The sequence below is a fragment of the Uranotaenia lowii genome, chromosome 1 (assembly GCF_029784155.1).
Source record: "Uranotaenia lowii strain MFRU-FL chromosome 1, ASM2978415v1, whole genome shotgun sequence".
In the NCBI taxonomy this organism is placed as follows: domain Eukaryota; kingdom Metazoa; phylum Arthropoda; class Insecta; order Diptera; family Culicidae; genus Uranotaenia; species Uranotaenia lowii.
Window position 1 is genome coordinate 46,288,333 of NC_073691.1, and position 22,191 is coordinate 46,310,523.

The following is a 22,191-nucleotide window of genomic DNA, read 5'->3' on the forward strand; positions in this document are numbered from 1 at the left end:
TAAATATCATTAATTCGAGCCAAAACTACACTCTAAGAAATTGTTACATACTGGAACCGTAAAAAGTACATACTTTGAAGTTCTTTCAATTTTACGTGCAGTGAGTTTCGGAGACTCGGTGAATTTTACATACTTTCCCAGTTCTTTCTGTTTTTGAAGTTCCTCTCTGTTGAAACAACTACAAAGTGTGTAAAATTGGTGATGACGGAGTTGTGCTTCTCACTCGCACCACCAGAAAGTCAGTCTGTGTTTTGCATCCTATTTGCAAGCACATAACAACTTTTCCAAAACTACCGGTTAAGTCTTTCCGAAAACATCAAATTTCTTCGCTCCTCTCGGTAAGCTCGAAAACATTTATTTCTGCTGTATGTTTTTTTTTTCAATTTTTGTCCATAATTTTAGGAAAGTTGTTGGTTTCCTCTAGGTCCCGAAGCGTCATGCCGATTCCACAATCTGATTCCACCGTAGTCCCGGCCGCAATTACCAAGCAAACCAAAAAGCATGGGTAATATTTCTTTTTTTATTTTAGCCATTTTTTGACCATTTCTTTCTTATATAGGATTTACAACCTCACCGGCCAATCCCCGATCCCCTGGACACCCAACCCCAGTCTGCATGTATTCCAATGACCAGCCCAAGCTAATCGATGTCCCGAAGTGACCATATCCTATTCAAAACCAAACCGTACAATCATGTTTACATACTAGTGGCTTTCTGCACTTACGGGTTGTTTTGACTTCTTTTCACTTACTTTTGTGTAAAATTTTCTAAGGGTGGAAATGTTTTGAGTTAAAAGTGTAAACGTCAAACGCACGCGTGAACAGCATAACAAAATCTTTGGAACGAAACAGAATTCGTCATTGCGATTGTGATTTGCTGAACGTCGGGGAGCTACCGTCGTCCCGGAGTCGAAGCCAACAAACTGGAAGATAAATTCGAGTTGTTTTGGTGAAGAGGTCAGACATTACGAGAGCCTCTAAATGGATCGGATAGAAAGTGTTTCCTCCCTCTTTTAGGCAATGGGAGATAGCGGACGTTGTTTTTTCTGATCCAGCAGCAAACACAACCATCTCCAGCGAAAAAGAAGCCGTAGGCCGAAGACATTTCCATGCCACTAGTAAAAAGGAAATTGGAAGACGAAAGAACAATTGCACGTAAGGCTGGGTGAATCAAACCGAAGGTTTCACCCCCCCAAATTGCTTAAAAATCGTCTCGATTTTGGTGCCGGAACATAACCACTAGCTCGGCAATCATCCGGTGAAAGTTTTGATCGGAAGAAAACCACGACCCCTCGTGGGTGAGTAGCGATTTTGTTTGTCTGATAAGAAGCAAAAAGTAAAGCCATGGTTATCAATCGGCAAGTTTTTTTTGAGCCGATCAGCCGTCGCATGGTCAAGCCGGAAGCAAACGTCGGAGGCTCCGGATCATTGTCATGTAGCCGAGGAGCAGTGCAGCCAGCTGGGGTTGCCGGTTAACCGGATACTACTGTGATATTTTGCATGAGACCTGTGATGCACCTGTGCCGTTCGAGCTGTGATATGATTGTTGTGCGTTTTGATTTTATGGTAGGAAAAACGGGCTCATAAGTAGAAATTATGTTAAGCTAGCGTAGGGTTTTAATATGTCGCAAGAGTAAATTGTGATCATTGCTAAAGTATTGGGTTTTTCAAATTTGTGCTGTGATTAGAGTTAACCGTGCAGCACACACTGAAAATCAGTGGAGCTCAATCTGTTTCACGGGCTAACAAGGAAAACAGGATTGCTGAAAGTTAACGTCGGTGGGGCTCGTCAATTGTTTCAGCGTTGAGACATAAGTGGACGAGTTCATGAGCACAAGCTCAGAAACGTGGGATTCGAGATGAACGACTCCTGGCTAGCGGCGATTTTGCTGATGGACCTTTCCCGAACAATACCAGCCTATAGTAATGGGCCTCGGAGCTTCCGGAACGGCGTTGAGATCGGATGCAGTCAAGGCGAAAATCCTCCAAGACGTCAAGCTAGAACGTGATCCAGTCGAAAAGCTTAGCTATAATTGCGAGAAGCTAGGACATTTTGCCGTCAAGTGTGCAGAGGAGGAGAAGGAAGGAGGACGAAAGGAAGCAAACCCAACGGATTCTGCAGCATTTTTGTCAAAACGGATGAACGGTAATCTGGATTCCGTCGTCACCGGAACTGAAAGAGGTGGTCAGAAAATTATTAGAAAAAATACAATGACCAAAGTCGAGACTGTCGTAATTGGCGATGGGCACGCTCACAATCCCGGTATACGATTTTTCATGTGTGTAACTCTATAACAGAGAAAGCAATAGCCTTCACTCCAATTTCACTCCGATTAGCTGTCATTCTAATGGAAATCTGTGTTAGAGTAAAGAGCAAGCTATATTTTTTTTAGCAGGCTTAAGCCCAATCATACGTTATCCTTGCGATCGTTTCTTATATAATAGCGCCAGCACTAAATTTTACTTCGGAAGTCCGGACTTCCGACTTCCGAAAGACTTCCGACAAGGAAAAGTGAAGTACTAGATGGTCGGAAGTCTGTTTTTGTTGCCAGTTCGCCAGCGACGTTTCTAAAATTTTTATTTAAATTCACAATATACAATCTCTTGAAATTCTTCTCCGTGAATGATTTTTATTTCAGATTCGAGCTGTCAGATTTACGAGAATCGTAACACATGCTTATGTGGCCTTTTGGCAACACTGGCCTATCAAACACCCCGCGAGCTCGATCGCACATTTGCATGTGTGCAAGTGTTTTTGTTATTTTACTGCTCTCGCAGCCTGGCTGGTTGCGTGAACAAGTTGTCATCATCAAAAAATCATCAACGACGGGCGACGACGACAACGAATAAGACGATAGCAAGTGAATCTTGCACAAAAATCTTACCTCCCCCGTTAGTCGGGATTTTACGTGAAATTTGTAGTGTTTTTCGCCGTTTCGTTGATTGGAACAGTTTCGCGAGTGCTGGAGTGATTGCCGGATGCTTTTGGTTCTCCGCTTTCGGGAATCGCTGGCGGTGAAATTGGGTCGAGAAAAAATTCGGGTTGCAAAAATTCCACCACCGTCAATCCGAATCAACACACAGCAGCAGCAAAGAATTTCTTCGTCGTCCTCGCTGGCAAGGCAGGCAGGCGGGCAGCAGGCGGTGGGCCATGTACGATGGTGTGCTAAAGTAGGGATGTTCAAGGGGTTCAGGAGGGCTCCAAAAATGATGTTTTGGATTTCGGTATTCGACGGTCTGTAAGCTTTGAGGTTTCGACTGTAATTTCTCAAATGTTTTCATTGGGGAAAGTATAAATTTGAATCGGGTTTCTGTACTGCCAGTGCACAAGGATCTTGCAAGGTACCTGAAGTCTCATAAGTTTTCGATAAAAAACGATAATGAAAAAATATTCAAATGTTCATAGCTAAATCACTCTATTGTGTAGTGTCGTTCTTGATCATTTGTAATCAGGAGATTAGTGTAAATGTTACAGCCTAATTGTGCCGTAATGCAAAAGGAAATACCTAGTTGATAGTGCACGCAATCACTTCGCTAAAGCTATATCAGTATCAAGTGTGAGTGAAGCTTGTGACAGACAGGCAGAAGATCTGTGTAGTTTGTTTACAACCGAAGCTGAAAAGAAAAGTGGCGATTGGTGGTGTGAAAGTGTATACGGCTTTTCGCTTTGTTTTCTTAAAGAAGAAAAAAAAGGGGTGAAGGGAAAATCCATATGTCCACATTGTCTCGGAGGGCGCGTAGTGGGATGCTGATTCCCAAAACAATCCTCCCCCACTGCTACTAACACACATACACGAACACGTGTAACGAAGGAAGAAAGGAAGGTGGGCGCTGGTGGCACATCGGACTCCGGACCGGAAGCAGAGGGTGCTGCTGTCCTCTGGAGAAATATAACTACAATTCACAAGTAGTGCATGCGGGCAATGAAGTAGTAGTAGCTGAAGGAAGTGCTTAGAGGTCAGTTTTGTTTCAAGCGATTTATTGGGGCTATTTGGGCTACTTTATGATGTTCAATCGTTTTTGGCATGTGGTATTTGGTAAATGATGGTGTTTTTCGGCGTTGAAGTTTAAAGTTCGACTGTGCCATTTTTTTTCGACTTTTGGATTAGAGGAAATGTGTTGTATTTCTTAAGGGAAACTTCATATAAAAGGTAACAAACAATGACGTTTAACATTTAATTCTAAATTGTTCCTTGAAAACTCCCAAAAACATCGAAAGAATATTCTTTAATATGATATAAGACACTTCACGAAAGTCAGTTATCCTGCCGAACACAGAAAAACACAAATTTATTGACCGTTAATGAAAATATGCGACTTTTCAGCAGTTGAAATGATTGACCTATTACTACTGTTGGACCAATCAATAAATTAACTAGTCGAAACAATAATTTAATTGTCTAAAAACTGTATCGAAAAGTCATTAGAATTTTTTTTTAACTTGTTTACTCAAAAATGGGTGAACTTTTTTCTGTGTGCATGCAAGCAAAAGTTTGTTTACATGCTTAAAAAGTTTTGTGTGATCAATTTGTTCGGATTAGTTTTTTCATCTTCGCTATGGTTCGTATTGATCTCAAAACTAGAAAGAAAATTCTGCTCACTTGGTGCACTGAAAAGGGTTTTACCTTCGACCAAATCGCAAAACGGTTCAAAGTACACCACACAAGCGTGAAATATATCATCGACAAATGTGGCAACGAGTCGTCCTTGAAGGACCTGCCTAAATCCGGAAGCAAACCTGGTTCCAGTCAGGCCCAGTTGGATGCTAAAGTAGTCACTCATATCAAACGTAACCGATCGGTATCAATGCGTGATTTGGCTAAAAAGTTCAAAACCAGCATTGGGATGATTCAGAGAATCAAGGCCAGGAACCCCTTGAAGACGTACAAGAAGCGGAAGGTACCTAAGAAATCAGTAGAGCATCAATCTTGAGCAAAAACAAGGTACGACAAGTTTACGAACGGATTCTGGACAACAGCAACAGGTGCATTCTTTAGAACATAATTTTTTGACTTATGTTCACTATGATATTATTTCTAATCATACTGATCTTAGGGGGGGAAACGGAGAGCTGTTTATAAAATTTCGTGGCAACAACAACATGGTGGTCGGTGGATCGCTCTTCCCCCATCGACCAGCACATAAGGTCACATGGGTATTCCGAGATTGCCGAACAGAAAATCAAACTGACCGCATCTGCATCAGCCGAAAATGGAGAAGGAGCCTCCTTAATGTCCGCAATAAACGAAACGCAGACATTGCATCTGACCATCACCTCGTCCTTGGCGAAATACGAATGAGAGTTGCGCGTGTCCAACGGCGCGAGGAGAAAGTCGGGTGTCGATACGACGTCCGCCGGTTGGAGAATCCAGAGGTGAAAAGGGCATACGTTGAACAGCTAGAATCCCGAGCCTCGGAGTTGCCGACAGACGGAACACTCGAAGAACAGTGGTGTGGAATCAAGATTGCCTTTATCATGACGAGCCATGGTACTCTCGGTAAAGTTTGTGGAAGAAGAAGTGAATGGATGTCGGATGAAACTTGGAGGATCGGATGATCGGAGAAAGGCGAAAGTTGGAATTGAGCAGGCATGTACCGGGTCAGCCAAAGCAGCCGCCCGTTTACGATATTCGGAGCTGGAAAAAGCAGTTAAACGAGCTTGTAGACGAGACAAGAGAGCCTGGACAAACTCCCTAACCGGAGAGGGAGAAGGAGCCGCCGCCAATGGAGATATCCGATTACTTTATGACATTTCTCCCCGCCTTAGTGGTGCAAGGACAAATGCTAGAATGCCACTGATAGACCGAGCAGGTCAGTTATTGACCGATCGAACAGATCAGCTCAAACGATGGACTGAGCACTTCCTTCTCTTCAGTAAGTCGCATTAATCGCGCCAACTCGAAGCCGCCCTCGCTGGCTGATATAGTAGTGGCAATCAAAGAAATGAAATCCAACAAAGCAGTTAGGATCGATTGCATCCCTGCTGAAATACTGAAAGCCGACCCTGCCCTGTCAGCACAAATTTTGCACCGCCTTTTCGCTCACATCTGGGATACTGCAACATTCCCGGCCGACTGGATGCAGGGTATCCTTGTAAAGGTTCAGAGGAAAGGAGAACAGACCGAGGGCGGTAACTGGCCAGGCATAAAGTTTACAGCCCTCAAAGTACTCTGCAAAGTGATCCTGAACAGGATCCAGCAGAAAACCGACGCTACACTCCGACGGCAACAAGCTGGATTCCGATCCGGACGATCATGTGTGGACCACATCACAACGCTACGAATCATACTGGAACAAATCAACGAATTCCAGGACTCTCTTCTGCTGGTGTTCGTTGATTTCGAAAAAGCATTCGACCGACTTAACCATGAAAACATCTGGGCGGCTCTAAGGCGACGAGGGGTCCCAGAGAAACTAGTCCATCTCATCGAAGCACAGTACGAGGCATTTTCGAGCAAAGTCTTGCACGACAGTGTATCTTCCGAACCAATCCCGGCAACTGCTGGAGTGAGGATGTATCTTATCACCGCTACTTTTTCTAATCGTAATGGATAAGATTCTGACTGGATCGATCGACTGTGCACCGAACCGAGGATTGCCGTGGAATCCTTCAACAATGGGGTAACTGAACGACCTTCACCTGGCAGATGATATTGTTTTGCTCGCTAAACACAACCGGATATTCAGAGAAAACTCGACGACCTCACCGAAAGCTCCAAGACAGCAGGTCTCAAAATCAATGTCGAAAAAAACCAAGTCGATGGAGATCAACACAGGAAATCCCTCAGGTTTCATGGTACCTGGCAACAGGTTGAGAAAGTGGAATGCTTCCAATACCTTGGTAGCCAGATAACGCCTGATGGTGGTACCAAGAAAGACATCGAAACCAGGATCAGAAAAGTCCGATTTGCATTTGCGAGTTTCCGGAACATCTGGCGCTCACGTCAGATATCTCTACGAACGAAAATTCGAATCTCAACTCAAACGTCAAATCCGTATTGCTGTACGGGTGCTAAACTTGGTGCACATATGCGGTAACGACGTGAAATGACTGCAAGTATTTGTAAACCGGTGCCTGCGGAATATCATCCGCGCTTGGTGGCCTGGCAACTGGATCTCTAATGAGGAACTACATCACCGGTGTCATCAAAAGGCGCTAGAAATCGAGATTCGGGAACGTAAGTGAAGATGGATTGGGCACACGCTGCGAAAAGATGAAAACGAGATTTGCAGAGAAGCGCTAGATTGGAATCCAGAAGGACATCGAAGAAGAGGCAGACCCAGAAACTCGTGGCGGCGAAGCCTAGCCGCTGAAATCCGAACTGTCGACTAGAATCTTGACTGGGACCAAGTGCAGACGCTGGCTCCGGATCGGAGAATCGACGCAGGACCATTAACTATCTAACTTAACATACTGAAATTCGATAAACCGAATAGGAAAAATTCAAATAAAAAATTTATTTCATTTTTATTCACAGAAAATGTTGCTAAAGAGTTTTCGATACAGTCTTTATTTATGCAGACAGATGAGAAATCTAAAATGGGTGGGTGAATTACCTCACGCAATAGCTAATTCTTCCTGTATCGACACATTTTGACACAATGAAAAAATTCTCAAGTTCAACCAAATATTTACGAAATGAAAGGATAAATAATGTGAAATTTTATAATAACCGAGATTTCTATCCGTGTACTATTGGTCATCATTTTAATGTTTTTTTGTGTTTTTCTTCCTATCATTCCTAGATTAACCAATATGGATAACTCACAAGGCCAGTTCACCAATAGACAAGGTATGTTAAGAAAATTTCTACAAAAGAAAAGTATTGTTGACTTAATTGTTTATTGAAATCGTAAATTTGCTTACCTCTAGTATCTAAAGGTTTCATTCTTTTGAGTTTAACTAACAGTTAGACAGTCCTAAGCTGTACGGAGCCTTCCCAAAGCCAAATTTATTTCTGCTCTCAAGGACTGAAAAAAACCTATTAATCGAAACGAATAATTGAGCCAATTCACCAAAATTGGACAACTTCTCGGCGATTCTCAAGTGCCTTGAAAAATTTGAAAAATATTAATTAAAATTTGCCTTAAAATGGTCAAAGAAATAATTTAAATTCCAATAGATTGGAATAAAAATTCAATATCAATGAAAAAATCCACCGAGATGTAAACAAACATGGCAGGCTTTGATTGCCAGAGCTTCCAGAATTTGCATGAATTTTTTTTCGCATGGTTCTATGAATCAACAAATTTATTGGTTATTATATTTTTTGTATAACATCGAATATCTTTCCAGGGGTACAAGATAGGTTTGTAGTTTGTTTACATAAAATGTACTCCAAGAATCATTGCCCTTAACCCCCCTACTTTAGAAACCACAGAGTAGCTTTTTAAAAAATACGTATGTATATTAGAGGGTGGCTGCGGGGACTAGCGATTGGAAACTCGGAACATTGCACTGTCGATCTCTAAATTTCATGGGCAGTACCCACATGCTCTCCAACGAATTGAAGAGCCGCAAATTCGACATCGTAGCGCTGCAGGAGGTATGCTGAGAGGGCTCCACGGTACGAACGTACCCAGATGGTCGTGCCATCTACCAGAGCTGCGGCAACACACACGAGCTTGGAACAGCTTTTATTTATGCACAACCCCCATCTTGGAAGTACCGGTGACGACAAAGACGAATTCTTCGCGCAGCTGGAGCGTGAATACGACCGCTTCCCAAAACATGATATCAAGATCGTCATCGGGGATTTTAACATGCCAGGAGGACAACACCGCCTCCCACACAAGTACACCTGGAGATTACCGTACCAAACGCAATCACAGATCGACCACGTTTTGATAGACAGTCGGCACTTCTCGGACATCATCGACGTCGGATTCTGTCGAGGCGCCAACATACCACTATCTGGTGATGGTTAAGATGCGCCCAAAACTCTTCGTAGTGAACAACATACGAAACCGACGCCAGCCTCGGTAAAATACCGCACGACTGAAGCAACCTGAGGTCGCGGCAGACTACGCGCAATCGGTCGAAGCAACGCTGCCGGCAGAGGGCGAGCTTGACGAAGCCCCTTTCGAGGACTGTTGGGGTACCATCAAGATAGCCATCAACAGTGCTGCGGAGAACGTCATCGGTTATGTGGAACAAACATGAATGAACGATTGGTTCGACGAGAAGTGTAGGAGGGTGATGGACGATCAAAACGCCGCGCGGGCGGCAGTAGTACAAAGAGGCACCTGTCGGAACGTGGAAAATCACCGACAGCGGAAGATGCAGCAAGTCCGAATTTTCCAGGAGAAAAAGCGCCGCCTGGAGGAGGAAGAGCTCGAGGAGCTGGAGCAGCTGCATCGTTCCCAAGAAACACGAAAGTTCTATCAGAAACTCAGCGCATCCCGCAAAGGCTTCGTGTCGTAAGCCGAAATGTGCCGGGATAAGGACGGGGGCATACTGACGGACAATCTTGAGGTGATTAAAAGGTGAAACAGTACTTCGTTGAACACCTGAACGGCGCTAATGCAGGAGACCAAACAGGTGGGGGATGCTATATCGCTGGCGTTGCCAACGACGTAAAGGAGCCACTCCCAACGATGAATGAAGTTAAGGAAGCCATTCGTCAGCTGAATAGCAACAAATCGGCTGGGACGGACGGCATCGTAGTTGAACTTATCAAAACGGGGCGGGGAAGTTGGCCGACACAGGAACCAGTTGATGATCCGGATCACAGCTACCGGAGGAGTGGAAGGAGGGTGCAATATGCCCCATCTACAAGAAGTATGACAAATTGAACTATGAGAACTACCGAGCGATCACTGTCCTCAATGCCGCCTACAACGTGTTGTCCCGAAACCTACAGGGTCCGGCAATAAAACTGCTACATTACTTCAACAGTAATTATTTCGTTGCTCACGAAACAGTATTGAACGTCGTCGCTTTGTTTACATTAAGTCTTAGCTATCATTGGATGTAAGTGTTGCTTTTGTAATCAGGTGTTATCCGGAAAAATAGATCTCGAACAGAAACGTAGCGCTGTGGTTGCCTTATTCCTAGCTGGCAAACGGCAGAAGGTTCGTGAGCTGTCCGATATAAATGTGTGCAGAAGTTTTGTATACCGTACAGTTAAAAGATACCTGGAGACCGGAAGTGCCAAAAACGGTATGGTGGAGGACGCCGATCTACTGTGGTGACACCTGTCATGGCGAAAATCGTCAAGAAGCGCCTTAAGAGAAATCCTCGCCGTAGTGCCATTAAATTGGCAGAGGATCTCAAAATATCGGATCGAAGTCTCCGTCGGATCCTGAAAGATAAACCAAGCCCTACAAGATCCAAAAGGTTCAAGGCCTTACGGTGAAGCAGAAACAAGAACGGGTAAAAAGAGCGAAAGCGCTGCTGAAGAGGGCCGTAGAAAGAAGGTTGAAGAATATCGTGTTTACCTACGAGAAACTCTTCACCGTACAGCAGTTCGTGAATAAGCAGAACGACAAAGTTTGGTTGCCAGACAGATCACGAAGCCATGCCGACTTGCTGACGGCCACCCGGCGACAAAAACAAGCAACGGAGATGGTTTAGGCCGGAATCACCCGTGATGGCCGAACTCCGCTGGTTTTTTTCCCTGAAGGAGTGAAGATCGACCAAAACACATATTTTTTTTTATTTAACACTTAATTAATAAGGCATTTCACTTTATATAAAGTTTTTGTTTGCCGATGGTCAACATATAGTAATTCTATTTTTTAAATCTAAATTTGGGTTTATTTGGAATGGGTAACGGGAAAGGGTTAGGTTTGGGCTTTCTATCATGAGAGACAGTGGCTGATTTACACTGCTTCACATAAGTGAAGATGGGGGGTTTTCTAATATGGCTCTGATCACTATTAACATCCATTTCTGAATCGGAGGAAGAGCAGTTAGTGTGTTTTGGATCAGTCCTTTTCTTCGGTGGAGAATCCGTTTGCGCCTTTGCACTACCAAAACACATATCGGGGACTAGTTCTACAGAATGTCGTCGAACCGTGGGCACGTCGACATTTTGGTTCCAGGGATTGAGTTTTCCAACAGGACTCAGCGCTAGTTCACAAAGCGAAGAAAATCCAACTTTGGATTGCGCAACATTTTCCAGGGTTCATTCCGAGCTCCGAGTGGACGGCGAGTTCGCCAGACCTGAAACCTATGGACTTCGCTGTTTATAGTATGTTGGAGGCCGAAGTCTGCTCTAAGAAACATGAAGGTGTGGAGGTCCTGAAGTGACATCTCGTGACAGCCTGGGATAAAATACCACAAAAACACCTGCGGGCCTCATACGATGCGTTCCTCGGCCGTCTGCGACGAGTGGTTAAACTCAAGGGCGAACAAGTCGAACTTTACCAGTGAATTTTGAAAAAGTAATTTGTTTTCAAGAGAAATTGAATGAATTTGGAATAAAAAGTTGTTGTTTTGATCAATTTCTATGTTTATTTCGATGTAGCACTTCAATTGCCGGACCCTGTACTTCGCCGCCTAACGCCACAAGCAAACAGATTCGTGGGAAGTCGTCAGCCCGGCTTTATGAAGAGGCGGTCTATGACGGACCAGGTCTTCACATAACGGCAAATCCTCCTAGTTAAAGCGCCTTGAACACCGAGTCCTTACGCACCATCTATTTATCGACTTCAAAGTCGCATACGACACGATCGACAGTGACGAGCTATGGAAAATCTAGGACGAGAAGGGCTTTTCCGGGAAGCTGACCAGACTGATCAGGGTGACGGTGGATGGAACGCAGTGCTGCGTGCAGATCTGGGGTGAATTGTCGAGTTCATTCGAATCGCGCAAGGGGGTTTGACGAGGCGATGCTCTATCCTGCATGATGTTCAACGTGGCGCTAGAAGGTGTTATTCGACGAACAGTGTGCAAAATGCGGAGCACAATTTTGAACAGATCCAGTCAACTTATCTGCTTTACCGATGACATTGATGTAGTCGGCAGATCATCTGCGGCGGTGGAGGAGATCTACCGCAAACTGAAACGCGAAGCAGGATGGTTTTGATTAATGATTAATACGTCCAAGACGAAGCACCTGCTGGCCTGCAGATCCGAGACCGACCGAACTCGCTTGTCCAGTTATAACAAGGTCACGATCGACGGTGACGAGCTGGAGGTAGTCGAGGACTTTGTCTATCTCGGCTCACTGGTGACCGCAGACAATGACACCAGCCGTGAGATTCGGCGACGAATGATCAGCGGAAGTCGTACCTACTATGGACTCCACAAGCAACTGCGGTCGAGAAGACTGAGCCCTCGTACGAAGTGTAACCTGTATATGACGCTCATTAGACCGGTTGCTCTCTACGGGCACGAGACATGGATATTGCTCGAGGAGGACCTGCGTACCCTCGGAGTATTCGAGGGACGAGTGTTAAGAACCATCTTTGGCGGCGTACAGGAGAACGGAGTGTAAAGGCGAAGGATGAACCACGAGTTCGCGCGACTCTACGGCGAACCCATTATCCAGAAGGTGGTGAAGGCTGTCCGGAAACGCTGGGCAGGACATGTTTCGAAAATGCCGGACGACTGTCCTGCAAAACAGGTGTTCGCTACGAATCCGGTAGGAACGAGACGAGCAGGGGCGCAACGAGCGAGGTAGACCAAGTGTAGCGTAATCTGGCGAATGTGAGATGTCCGAGAAATTGGAGAACGGTTGTCATGGACCGAGTGAGTTTTAGGAATTTTGTTCGTAAAGTTATGTCGTGAGACGGAATGCTACGAAAATAATTAAGTAATACGTAACCTGCACGTTTGAATATCATTCAACAAATGTGGTTGCTTATTTGTCTAGTTTGCAGTAAAAACAAGTTTTGAGTTTAGATCTTTGATATATTTGAGATAAAAGCTTTCAAAATGTTGACTTAAAATGCTCCCAATTGTGGCCCCCTGTTTCAAATCTTGGCCCTTTTTGAATTCTTAGAGGTATAGGAATTCATTGATAAATCGCGATGGACTCGCTCAAGAGCTTGGTGTACTCAATTTTATATCGTCATTCGGGTTGCATTCAGATTCTTATGGCACCAAATGTAGGAATTACCAAATAATTCTGCTAAATTTCATTAGATTCCATTAATGCAATCAAAATTTCTGTATTTTTTCGAGGCAATGCCTTAGGCAAGTGACTACCGTTTTGTTAGCAACATACAGGATACGCTTTGTCTAATCTAAGACGAACAACTGTACACTGATTTATATACAGCCCTAGTCTGACCAGTCTGTAAATTGTTTTGAAATTTCTCAGACGATTTGTCATTGAAAAGGTTACTCTGTTTGGAAGCAAAACCAGAGCCTATACAGGATGATGGTCTAAGAAACGTTTCCGAAAACAATTGCTTCCGCCCACCTTAGTACGATACCTGCTCTCTTTAACTATCCTTCCCCGGTAAAACTCAAATATTGATTGGAGTGTAATAAAACGTGAAAAATTAAAACAGTTCTCTGTACAAAATACTCTTCAAGGCACCACACAGTAGTAGATCCACTACTAGAAGTCCATACACTGTTGTTTGTTGGCTACATACAACACATGAGAAAGTCAAGCACAAATGTATGTTATTATTTATTCTCAAGGTCTGTCGTCGTTGTTTTGTTTCGTGTCCTCCCGCTTCCTTATGCGATGTTTGGGTCGTTTAAAGGTACACGATGTGGTTTCCTTTCCTTCGGATAGGTAAATATCGAAAAACTTTGCCGAGGATATGCCTCCTCCTTTTGTTTATTGGAATGTGTGTTGGTGTTTGTATGTATGTAAAATAATGTAAGCTTTGCCATCTGTTGTTGAAGCATATATGAAGACAGTTTTGTTGAGAAATCGTTTTGTAGTTAAATCAATTGATAATTTATATTTTTACCAATTTTTATTCTAGGAATTTGTTTTTTCTAAACCAGAAAAGACACCATTGTTAGTATGTAGTGAGCCAACGAAAAAGTACCGATATGGCAAATAATCCGAAAGAGGCGTTGTTTGTCCAGCTGACATTTGCAGAATTTTCTTCGGAAGAAAACCATCAACAATAAGGCAGCCAGCTAGCTAGAGCTAGACAAAACGATAAGCAAACCAGTAGTGACAACAATAAAATATCAACATCATTTGCAACTTTGCGCTGAACGAACAAGTTCCATTTGCTTGAGCCCCGCCGTCTGGGGTAGTGGGTCCAATTTTGGGGAACAGTTACGATCCAATGAATCATTTGCCGACAGCATCGGGTGGACATTGGAGGGCTGCTTATCTTACCCTGAAAGGTTCGTGCAAAAGCTAGCCCTACCCCTGGATTTTTTCCGATTCCTGGGAAACCACTTACCGGAGTGAGGCGAAGAAGAGAAAAAAAAATGGCAAAGACCATACGCCCAAGGCCAGCTCAATATAAAACTTTGCGTTGATACTAGACCGGAACGAAGCTGAAATTTTTCGTACCCATACGTAACTTTTCCAAAAATGTTTCCTTTCAAATGAAGAATAATTTTGAACCTTGTTTTTTTGTTCAACCAAAATTTTCTTAAACCAATTAACCAAATCGGATTCGAGCCGGTTTAGTGGTTAAACCGACAGTTGGCAGCACTGAACTGGACCGGGCTTGATCGGCCATGGAGAAATGAAGAATAAGTTATATGCCTGTGTCGGGACTCACTAAAAATAGACCGGAACATTTCCCTCCTCCATTTCCCCGGTCGGAAGTGTGCGAGTGTCAAATGGTGGTGAATTTCTGCCGTTGCCGTTGGCCCGAGTCCTGCCGACCTAAAGGACATTAGTGGAAATATGTTCGTCTGTGGGCAAAAACAGCACAACATTACAACACTACTCATACGGTCAACAACGATGAGGATTTGTGATGTTGGTTTTATTTTTGTTGGTTGAATAATGGCGGATTTTGATTAGTTTTCGATAAATAAATTAGCTGGACCGGCATGAGCAATTTTCGGCTTGTTTTGGTTTAACCTACAAAGTAAAATGCTCGTTTCTGTTTCTGTGATCAAAAATTGGCATTTTAATTTAAAGGAAATAAAAACCGCTCAAAATCCATTTAAACCTATTTTTGACGGTCGCCACGTACTATACAAAGCATACTAATGATAAAATTGGTTATTCGTTATCTTTCCAAAATAGGAATCGATTTCATCGTTCAACAATCCCGTCTTATTCAAATGATTTTTTTTCCAACTCGCATATAGGATACCATGTAAATGCACGATGCCATAGTACTCTGTATGCATTCAGTTTCGAAAACTTATAATTGTTGAGGGGAGGAATAACATTCTTAGATTTTCAGTAAAACAAATATAAATAATGGATTAGTTTACATGTATCTCAAAAAATCTCAAGCTTGTAGGGAAAAAAATGTTATTGATTCCATCAGAGAAAATCCCGAAAATAAACTCTCTCTGGAGCCACTATCAGACGTCAGCTATTAGTTGATACAAAGTGTTTACCGATTTTCAGCAATCGACTAGGACAAGGGTCTGAAACCTGCGACTTCATGGTAATTTTTTTAATGCTCCCTATTCGATAAATTAAATTAAATTAGGACGGGGCCCTCCTAAAATATAAATCAATTAAGGATTTGTAATCAAAGTAGCCGAAATCACAGAAAAATCAAAAACTTCACAGAATTTTGAGCGAATTTTCATCACAGATTCTGTGTCACAGAACTCAGAATTTAGAAAATATTAACAGATTTCACAGATTTTTTAAATTTTGAACGTATTTCAAAAATTCAAATTTTTATGTCAACATAAATTTTGAATTTGATACTTACTATGTTTTGAGAAAAAAATTATAAGATTGGTAATGATTGAAGATTTTTCTCAAGTAAAATGTAAAAAAACTTTATTTTTCATGACTTTTCAATGCAATTTATGCAATTTCTATCACAGAAAACCATCACAGAATTGTTGTTTAAAATCACAGAAAGTCAGAGTTTTTATTCGCAAAAACACATAACTTTTTTCGGCAACCTTGTTTGTAACTTAGCGTATATTTTCAATAAATTTTTCCCGAGATGCCTCAATAACCTGCAAAAGAATCATACACAAATTTTCATAAGTTCTAAAATATTAAGTGGCGAAACATATATTGTGGATAACAATTTAATTTACATTAGATAGTACGCTATATAAGTGACATATGAGGCCCTTAGAGCCAATGAGCTATACGTGCATCGAAGCTGTTTTCTAAAAAACGCGGTTTAAAGTTTTCTTTTTTCTCGTTTTACATAGATTTTTTAGAAAGTTGTCACTTTATTCGATTATTACGATCGCTACTGCTCTCGCCATAGACGCTTGTTGTAGGAATATACAGGGTGGCCACAGAATGGGGAAAACCGGGAAAAAACGGGATTTGAAAATCACACCGGAAAAAACGGAAATTTAGTCCCAACACCGGGAAAATTTACAAAAGGAAACCGAAATTCAGTTTTGATTCCAAGATCAGGGATTCAACCTCCAACCAAGGTTGCAGAAAAAATTCTGTGTTTTGACCAAAAAAAATCTAACTTTCTGTTTTTTCACATAAACATTCTGTGACGGTTTTCTGTGATGCTTTTACCATTAATTTCATTCAAAATTCCTGTCAAATTGCGTCTTTTTTACATTTTACTTGAGAATAATCAATTTCAAAATTCTGTGAAATCTGTGAATATTTCTAAAATTCTGTGTTCTGTTACACAGATTCTGTGAAGAAAATTAGCTCAAAATTCTGTGAAATTATAGATTTTTCTGTGATTTCGGCAACCTTGCCTCCAACCCATCTGAATTGAATAAAAATCACAAATTTTACCATAACCCAGAGTTTAAAACTGCCTCGAAGAATGACTCTATCCTTTGTTTGGGACTCTACTCTTAATTTGGGAATTTTAGAAAGATGCTTATATTACAATTTTCCAATAATAGAGCTAAATTGGAGAGTTAAAGCTTTATAATAATAAATTAAACATTGATGAGTTAAAAGGGAAACCATCTCCTATGAAACGCATTGTTTAAAAAAAACCATCTCGGGGTCCTGATCTATTATTTCAAGTTGTACTTTCAAAACTAACTTTTTTCGATTACTGGTGATAATTTATCCAGAAAATTTCGCTTTTTAAAGCTACATATTCAAGCTTTAAAAAGCGAAATTTTCTGGATTCCTTCGAAATGGTGCGAAAACCTTGACAAAAATTGAAATAAAATTTAGAATATTCCACAGAAAATGTACTCCAAATAGTCATATGAATTTTTAAGCAAAATTGTACAGAATTTTTAAGATTTTTTTTAATGAGGGTGTGTTTATGTCGATAGAAGGCACTATGCAGTATTTTTTAAAATGTTAAAATGATTCAATATTTAATGGTACTTCACTTGAAATATACAGTTATATATTTTGTGTGAAATATTTAAACAAAACAAAAAATTTATTGCAATAAAATTGAGTATTTTTACTAATTTCTTTTCGATATCACAAGGCAACAAAATTAACGGGTGGCATATCCAAATATGAAGTTTGGTTTTTTTCTCTGGCAGCTGTAGTTTTTGACATTTAAGGATAATTTTTTTAAATTTTTTAGCAACATTTTAGAACATTTCTACTGACCTGAATTACATTTATATTAAAGGGTTTTAAATGAATATTATTATTATTAGAACATTTATAAGATACTCAAATCGAAGGTTTCGTTTCAATGATCAACTTTTTGAAAGACCACGACTAGTTTTAACTTCTGAGAAAACTGAGGCGTCCTTTAGTATAGTAATAAATATAGTCTGGTGAAAAATGAGAATTTAAGGATGTTTTGGAATATTTTTTTTTCAAAATGAATCAAGTGTTTTTGTTGTTGTTGTTTTTTTCTTAATGAGATTAGAATCTCCTTACCAAAACCCAATATCACTAGATTTGACAGAATCTTACAAATGCTTCGAACTCAGAACGTCAAAATAATTTTTTGAAACAAAGGCTTTACAGATTTGAAACCATGTACATATAATTTTCTTTTATTGTTATCTGCATTTTATAATTAAGCTTATAGCTTCAGTAAATTTTATGTGCACTGTTAAGTCTCTCTCTTTGATTTTGACACTTTAATTGTCAACTTGGTTTTAGCATAAATCCTTAAAGGAAGCTTAGCTTAGCATGTGTTTGAAGAAACTTATAAGATTTGTTTTCCTGATACAGGGGTTGTTTCTAAGCAAACATTACACAATATGTTTAAATTTTATCATTAACCGGAAAAGTTTTTTTATAACTCATCCCCAAGAAACTGTTTAAAATATAAAAATTTAAAATATAAAAATACATTGGGTGAATCTGAATTGAATAAATGTTTTTAATTTTTCTATATCTCAAACTTTGATATGCTGTTGAATAACCCGCAAAACTGTTAAATCAATGCAACTTGTTGTCCATTTTTTTAACTTTTGAAATCAGAATTCAAAAAAGAGATCTTTATTCCCAAGTTCAACAAATAGAACTTTGAAACGATGCAAAAACAATGTTTGGTAAACGGTTTTTAATCGGTTATTTATACCAACAAGTTGAAGAATTAATTTCTTTAGCACGAGTTATAAATTTATTCCACGGGAATTATTTCGATAAATACGTCGAGTGCTGAAAAAGAAGAATCTTGCAACGAGTAGCATACATAGTTTTATGCATATTCGGAAAGTTCTTCTGAAAATTTATCAATTGACCTACTAGAAGTGCATCTCAACAAATATCCATATGTTAGTTACCATGCCAAATGACTGAAAATTTAGGATCAAGTAGATCTTTTCGATACTGTTCTCAGTGTCTAAAAGTTAACTTTTTAGCACTGAATTGCATAAAAAATAAAAATAATAACGATTCGAAAATTTAATTTTTTTGCTTATCTATTGGCTGTTTTAGTATCTAAATTCTAGTGTTTATAAGAAAACCTTCATTGTTCTTTTAATTTTGTCGACTATTTAAATTCTATAGCATTAATTTGTAATTTGAATCATTCCTCAGAACATAATTGAGATTCTGCTCTTCAATCCTAGATTTTGTTTGAGAAAACGAATATTAATGTATGGTATTATTTTAGATTTTGAATCTTTATCAGGACGAATTTAACTGAGATTTTCTATATCAAATTTTAAATTTTAGATGCTGATGCCACTTGCTTTTTTAAATTATTGTTCTGCACAATTATTTGAGACAATAACTCTTGAATAAGATTTTTGTGATTCAAAAATATATTTCTAACGAAGAATTTTGATTTTAATTTTGACATCGACTTTTTCAACTGAATTGTGAGGATGAATATTTAAACAAGATTGATTTCTCGAGTTTGAATAAACGATCTGCCGTTTTATTTTTCATTTTTTAAGCAGAAATATTACTTGTTTCTAGAATAAATAAACTAATTTTTGTTTTTACAAACTGTTATAGATTTATCTTTAATTTAAATAAAAAAAGGGGCTTCTCTAGAAAAATTGTCCCGAGCCCTTCGACGTCTTAATCCGGCCCTGTTCTTAACCCTTGCATGCGAGCCGAAATATGATTTCGAAGTTTTTTCTTACATTTTTTTTTGCTTAATTTAGTACTATACTGGCATAAATTAGTTAGAAGTCAACAAAGTTATTCCTATCGCCAGACCCATAAATTCTTAACGGATTCATAATTCATTCAGTATAGGGTTAGACAGATATAATTCTAGTGTTTATCAAATTTAATTGTAAAACTCCTGAACATTTCTGACATCACAAGCTTAGCTATGCTTAGCTTGATTGACTTTAAAAAGGCTTCATACATATAACAATGAAATGAAAGATGTTTTTAATTTGTATCCGAAATAAAATTTTAGCAACGATCGAAAAATTTTGAGTTCCATGATTGCTGGAGTTGCTCGTCGCCAATGGATGCTACTTCGTGATTGACCGAGGCCATCAATTTTGATCAAAGGTTAAAATAATGATATCTGGGATTAATGTCACATTCACAATGTCCAAAATTGATACTCTCTCTTTGAACCGTCAATAACGGCGCTGGCCACGTCCTAGTAATCAAGAGATAATTTGAAATTTCCGACATCATCTTTAAACATTTCTACAAATACCATTTTTGGAGTGCACAATGTGTACAATTCTTTGAAGCAGAAAAAATTAAACAGTTAGGATACAAGCAGAGTTGCAAGATTTCAGATAATCATTTGAAATTGATACTCACCGTGATGAGTATCAATTAAGCAGCACAATGAATTTCGTTGTGATGCTCAAAGCTGTCGATGTCAAACGAAATTCACTGAGCATCACATCTAGAAAAAAATCAGAAATCCAGAATCCCATTAGAGAAATCTTCAGCTATATTCCCCACTTTTTCCCCTACTATTTTTTGACGACAGTAAAATTTGTAACGAATCTATGGAATATTTGAATGTATCATATAATGTGATTAGCTTTTCACACTAGCGACAGGCCAAGTTGAACGACTCCAAACGCTTTGATATAAAGAAAATAAGAGCGCTTTAATGATTGGACTTTATTGAAACTTTTTAATAACGAAAGTGTTAAAGCTCGTGGTACCTATGTTTTAAAAAGTGTCTATGTACACAACACACTACCTTAAAAATGTTGAGAACAACACTTTAATTTTATAATATTATTTGCAAATACGGCGCTTTGGTACTAAACAATTTATAACATAATTTCATAGTCAAGACGACTTAAATAAAAAAATATAAAATTCAGTCGTTGACGTTTTGTTGGTTTTCAAAATTAAAAGCTACAACATAATATGGGATTAATAGCAACATTTCTAATCGATTTTCTGGCTATTTGAAATCAGTAAAATATGCTTAGTTAGCTAAGCATAGAATACATTAATAGAAAAATCGATATTTGTTTTAACTCTCAAGGGCTGAAATTTTTACTAAAAAAAGGTCAAAACTCAGATTTTTTTAGGTTTTTTTTTGTATTTTCTCGGCTGTTGACATACAAAAAAAAACATATGTTGAACTGTAATATGATCACAGTCATCAAATTTCATGCGGTCCCTTCTTCAGAGCATGTTGTGTACGAGTGAAGGATATCTAAATTTGGAAATATTAATAAAGATCATGTATTCTAACAAATATGCATCTATACATTCAGAATTAAAACCTACTTTTTTATATCAACTAAATAAAAAAATAGAAGCCGTGATGTCAGTGATAAGCTGCCCTTTGTTTCAACTTTTATTTAAATCTCTTTTCAAACGATCTTTTTTTAAACGTCCTTGGTCCTTGACATCCCTTTTCTGTTCCAAACTACTCATTGGTGGTGCAATTTTCTGCAGAACAGTCACTTAGAGACTGTAAAAGATCCGGAACAACCGTAGAGAAAACCAATTTTCGAAACCAATCTTAACATTCCCGATTTCACAAAAACCACTTCAAAATGATGTACTAGGCTGTGAATGATCAATTAACAATCTAAACTAGCCATTTTAATAAAATTGAACAGTGTTTTTTCCAAGGGTTTCACGAATTTCTTTTGGAGGGCATTTTTAAACGTACTCAAAAATCGTTAAAAAAAATCCAGCTATGATAATTAAAGAACAATTCATCTCTGATGCATGTGTCTAAAAGCTCATAGGATAATAATCAAAAAATTAGAAATAAGGCCGCTTAACAAAAGAAGCGATTTTACAATTACTCCAAATGGTAGTACAATAATATTTCATCAATCTTAATATTCAATGGCACATTATTATTTCTGTCATATTCTTTTTACTATTTAGAATTCAATAAATTTTCTGGAAACGCTCTTAATAGAATAAGTGAATTTATCGGACATTAGATAGGCTGGTATGAATCATATCCTACTTTCTGGTGCAACGATCATGTTTTCTACTTCAGAAATTTCCCACAGGGAATTTCAAACATCACGCGAGTCGAGATAATATTTGAAAAAGATCTGTGAACCGGTGCAAATAAAACCGGCTTTCCTTCTCTTGAAAAAGAAAATCGTTAAAATGCATAAAAAATCATTAAAATGTCTTTTTTAAATTGAAATAAAAAAGATTAACCATTAGGATAGAAGCTACAAACCACCGCTTCCATTTGAAAGAGAAAATTTTGATATTTCTTCATTACTTTTTATTTGTTTCATAAATGCTTTTCATATGTGGTCGATTCCAGCCGGTTGCATAAGCTGGGATGCCATGCGATTTAATTGGAATGGTTATTGGTTGTTAAC

At 39.3% G+C, this 22,191-nt stretch overlaps 1 protein-coding gene across 3 annotated transcripts in view; it reads left to right on the forward strand.

Annotated features, from left to right (window-relative positions):
- Positions 1 to 2,823: 2,823 nt before the first annotated feature.
- LOC129740284 (histone deacetylase 4-like) overlaps positions 2,824 to 22,191 on the forward strand; it is a 198,149-nt gene continuing 178,781 nt past the window's right edge. The window contains exons 1-2 of one of the 3 annotated variants that reach the window (XM_055731898.1): positions 2,824 to 3,956; positions 7,746 to 7,792. In XM_055731898.1, coding sequence (XP_055587873.1) covers positions 7,756 to 7,792 — 37 coding nt within the window. In that variant the 5' untranslated portion in view covers positions 2,824 to 3,956; positions 7,746 to 7,755. The remainder of the gene's footprint in view (positions 3,957 to 7,745; positions 7,793 to 22,191) is intronic. The other 2 variants (XM_055731894.1, XM_055731897.1) reach the window with 2 other exon arrangements.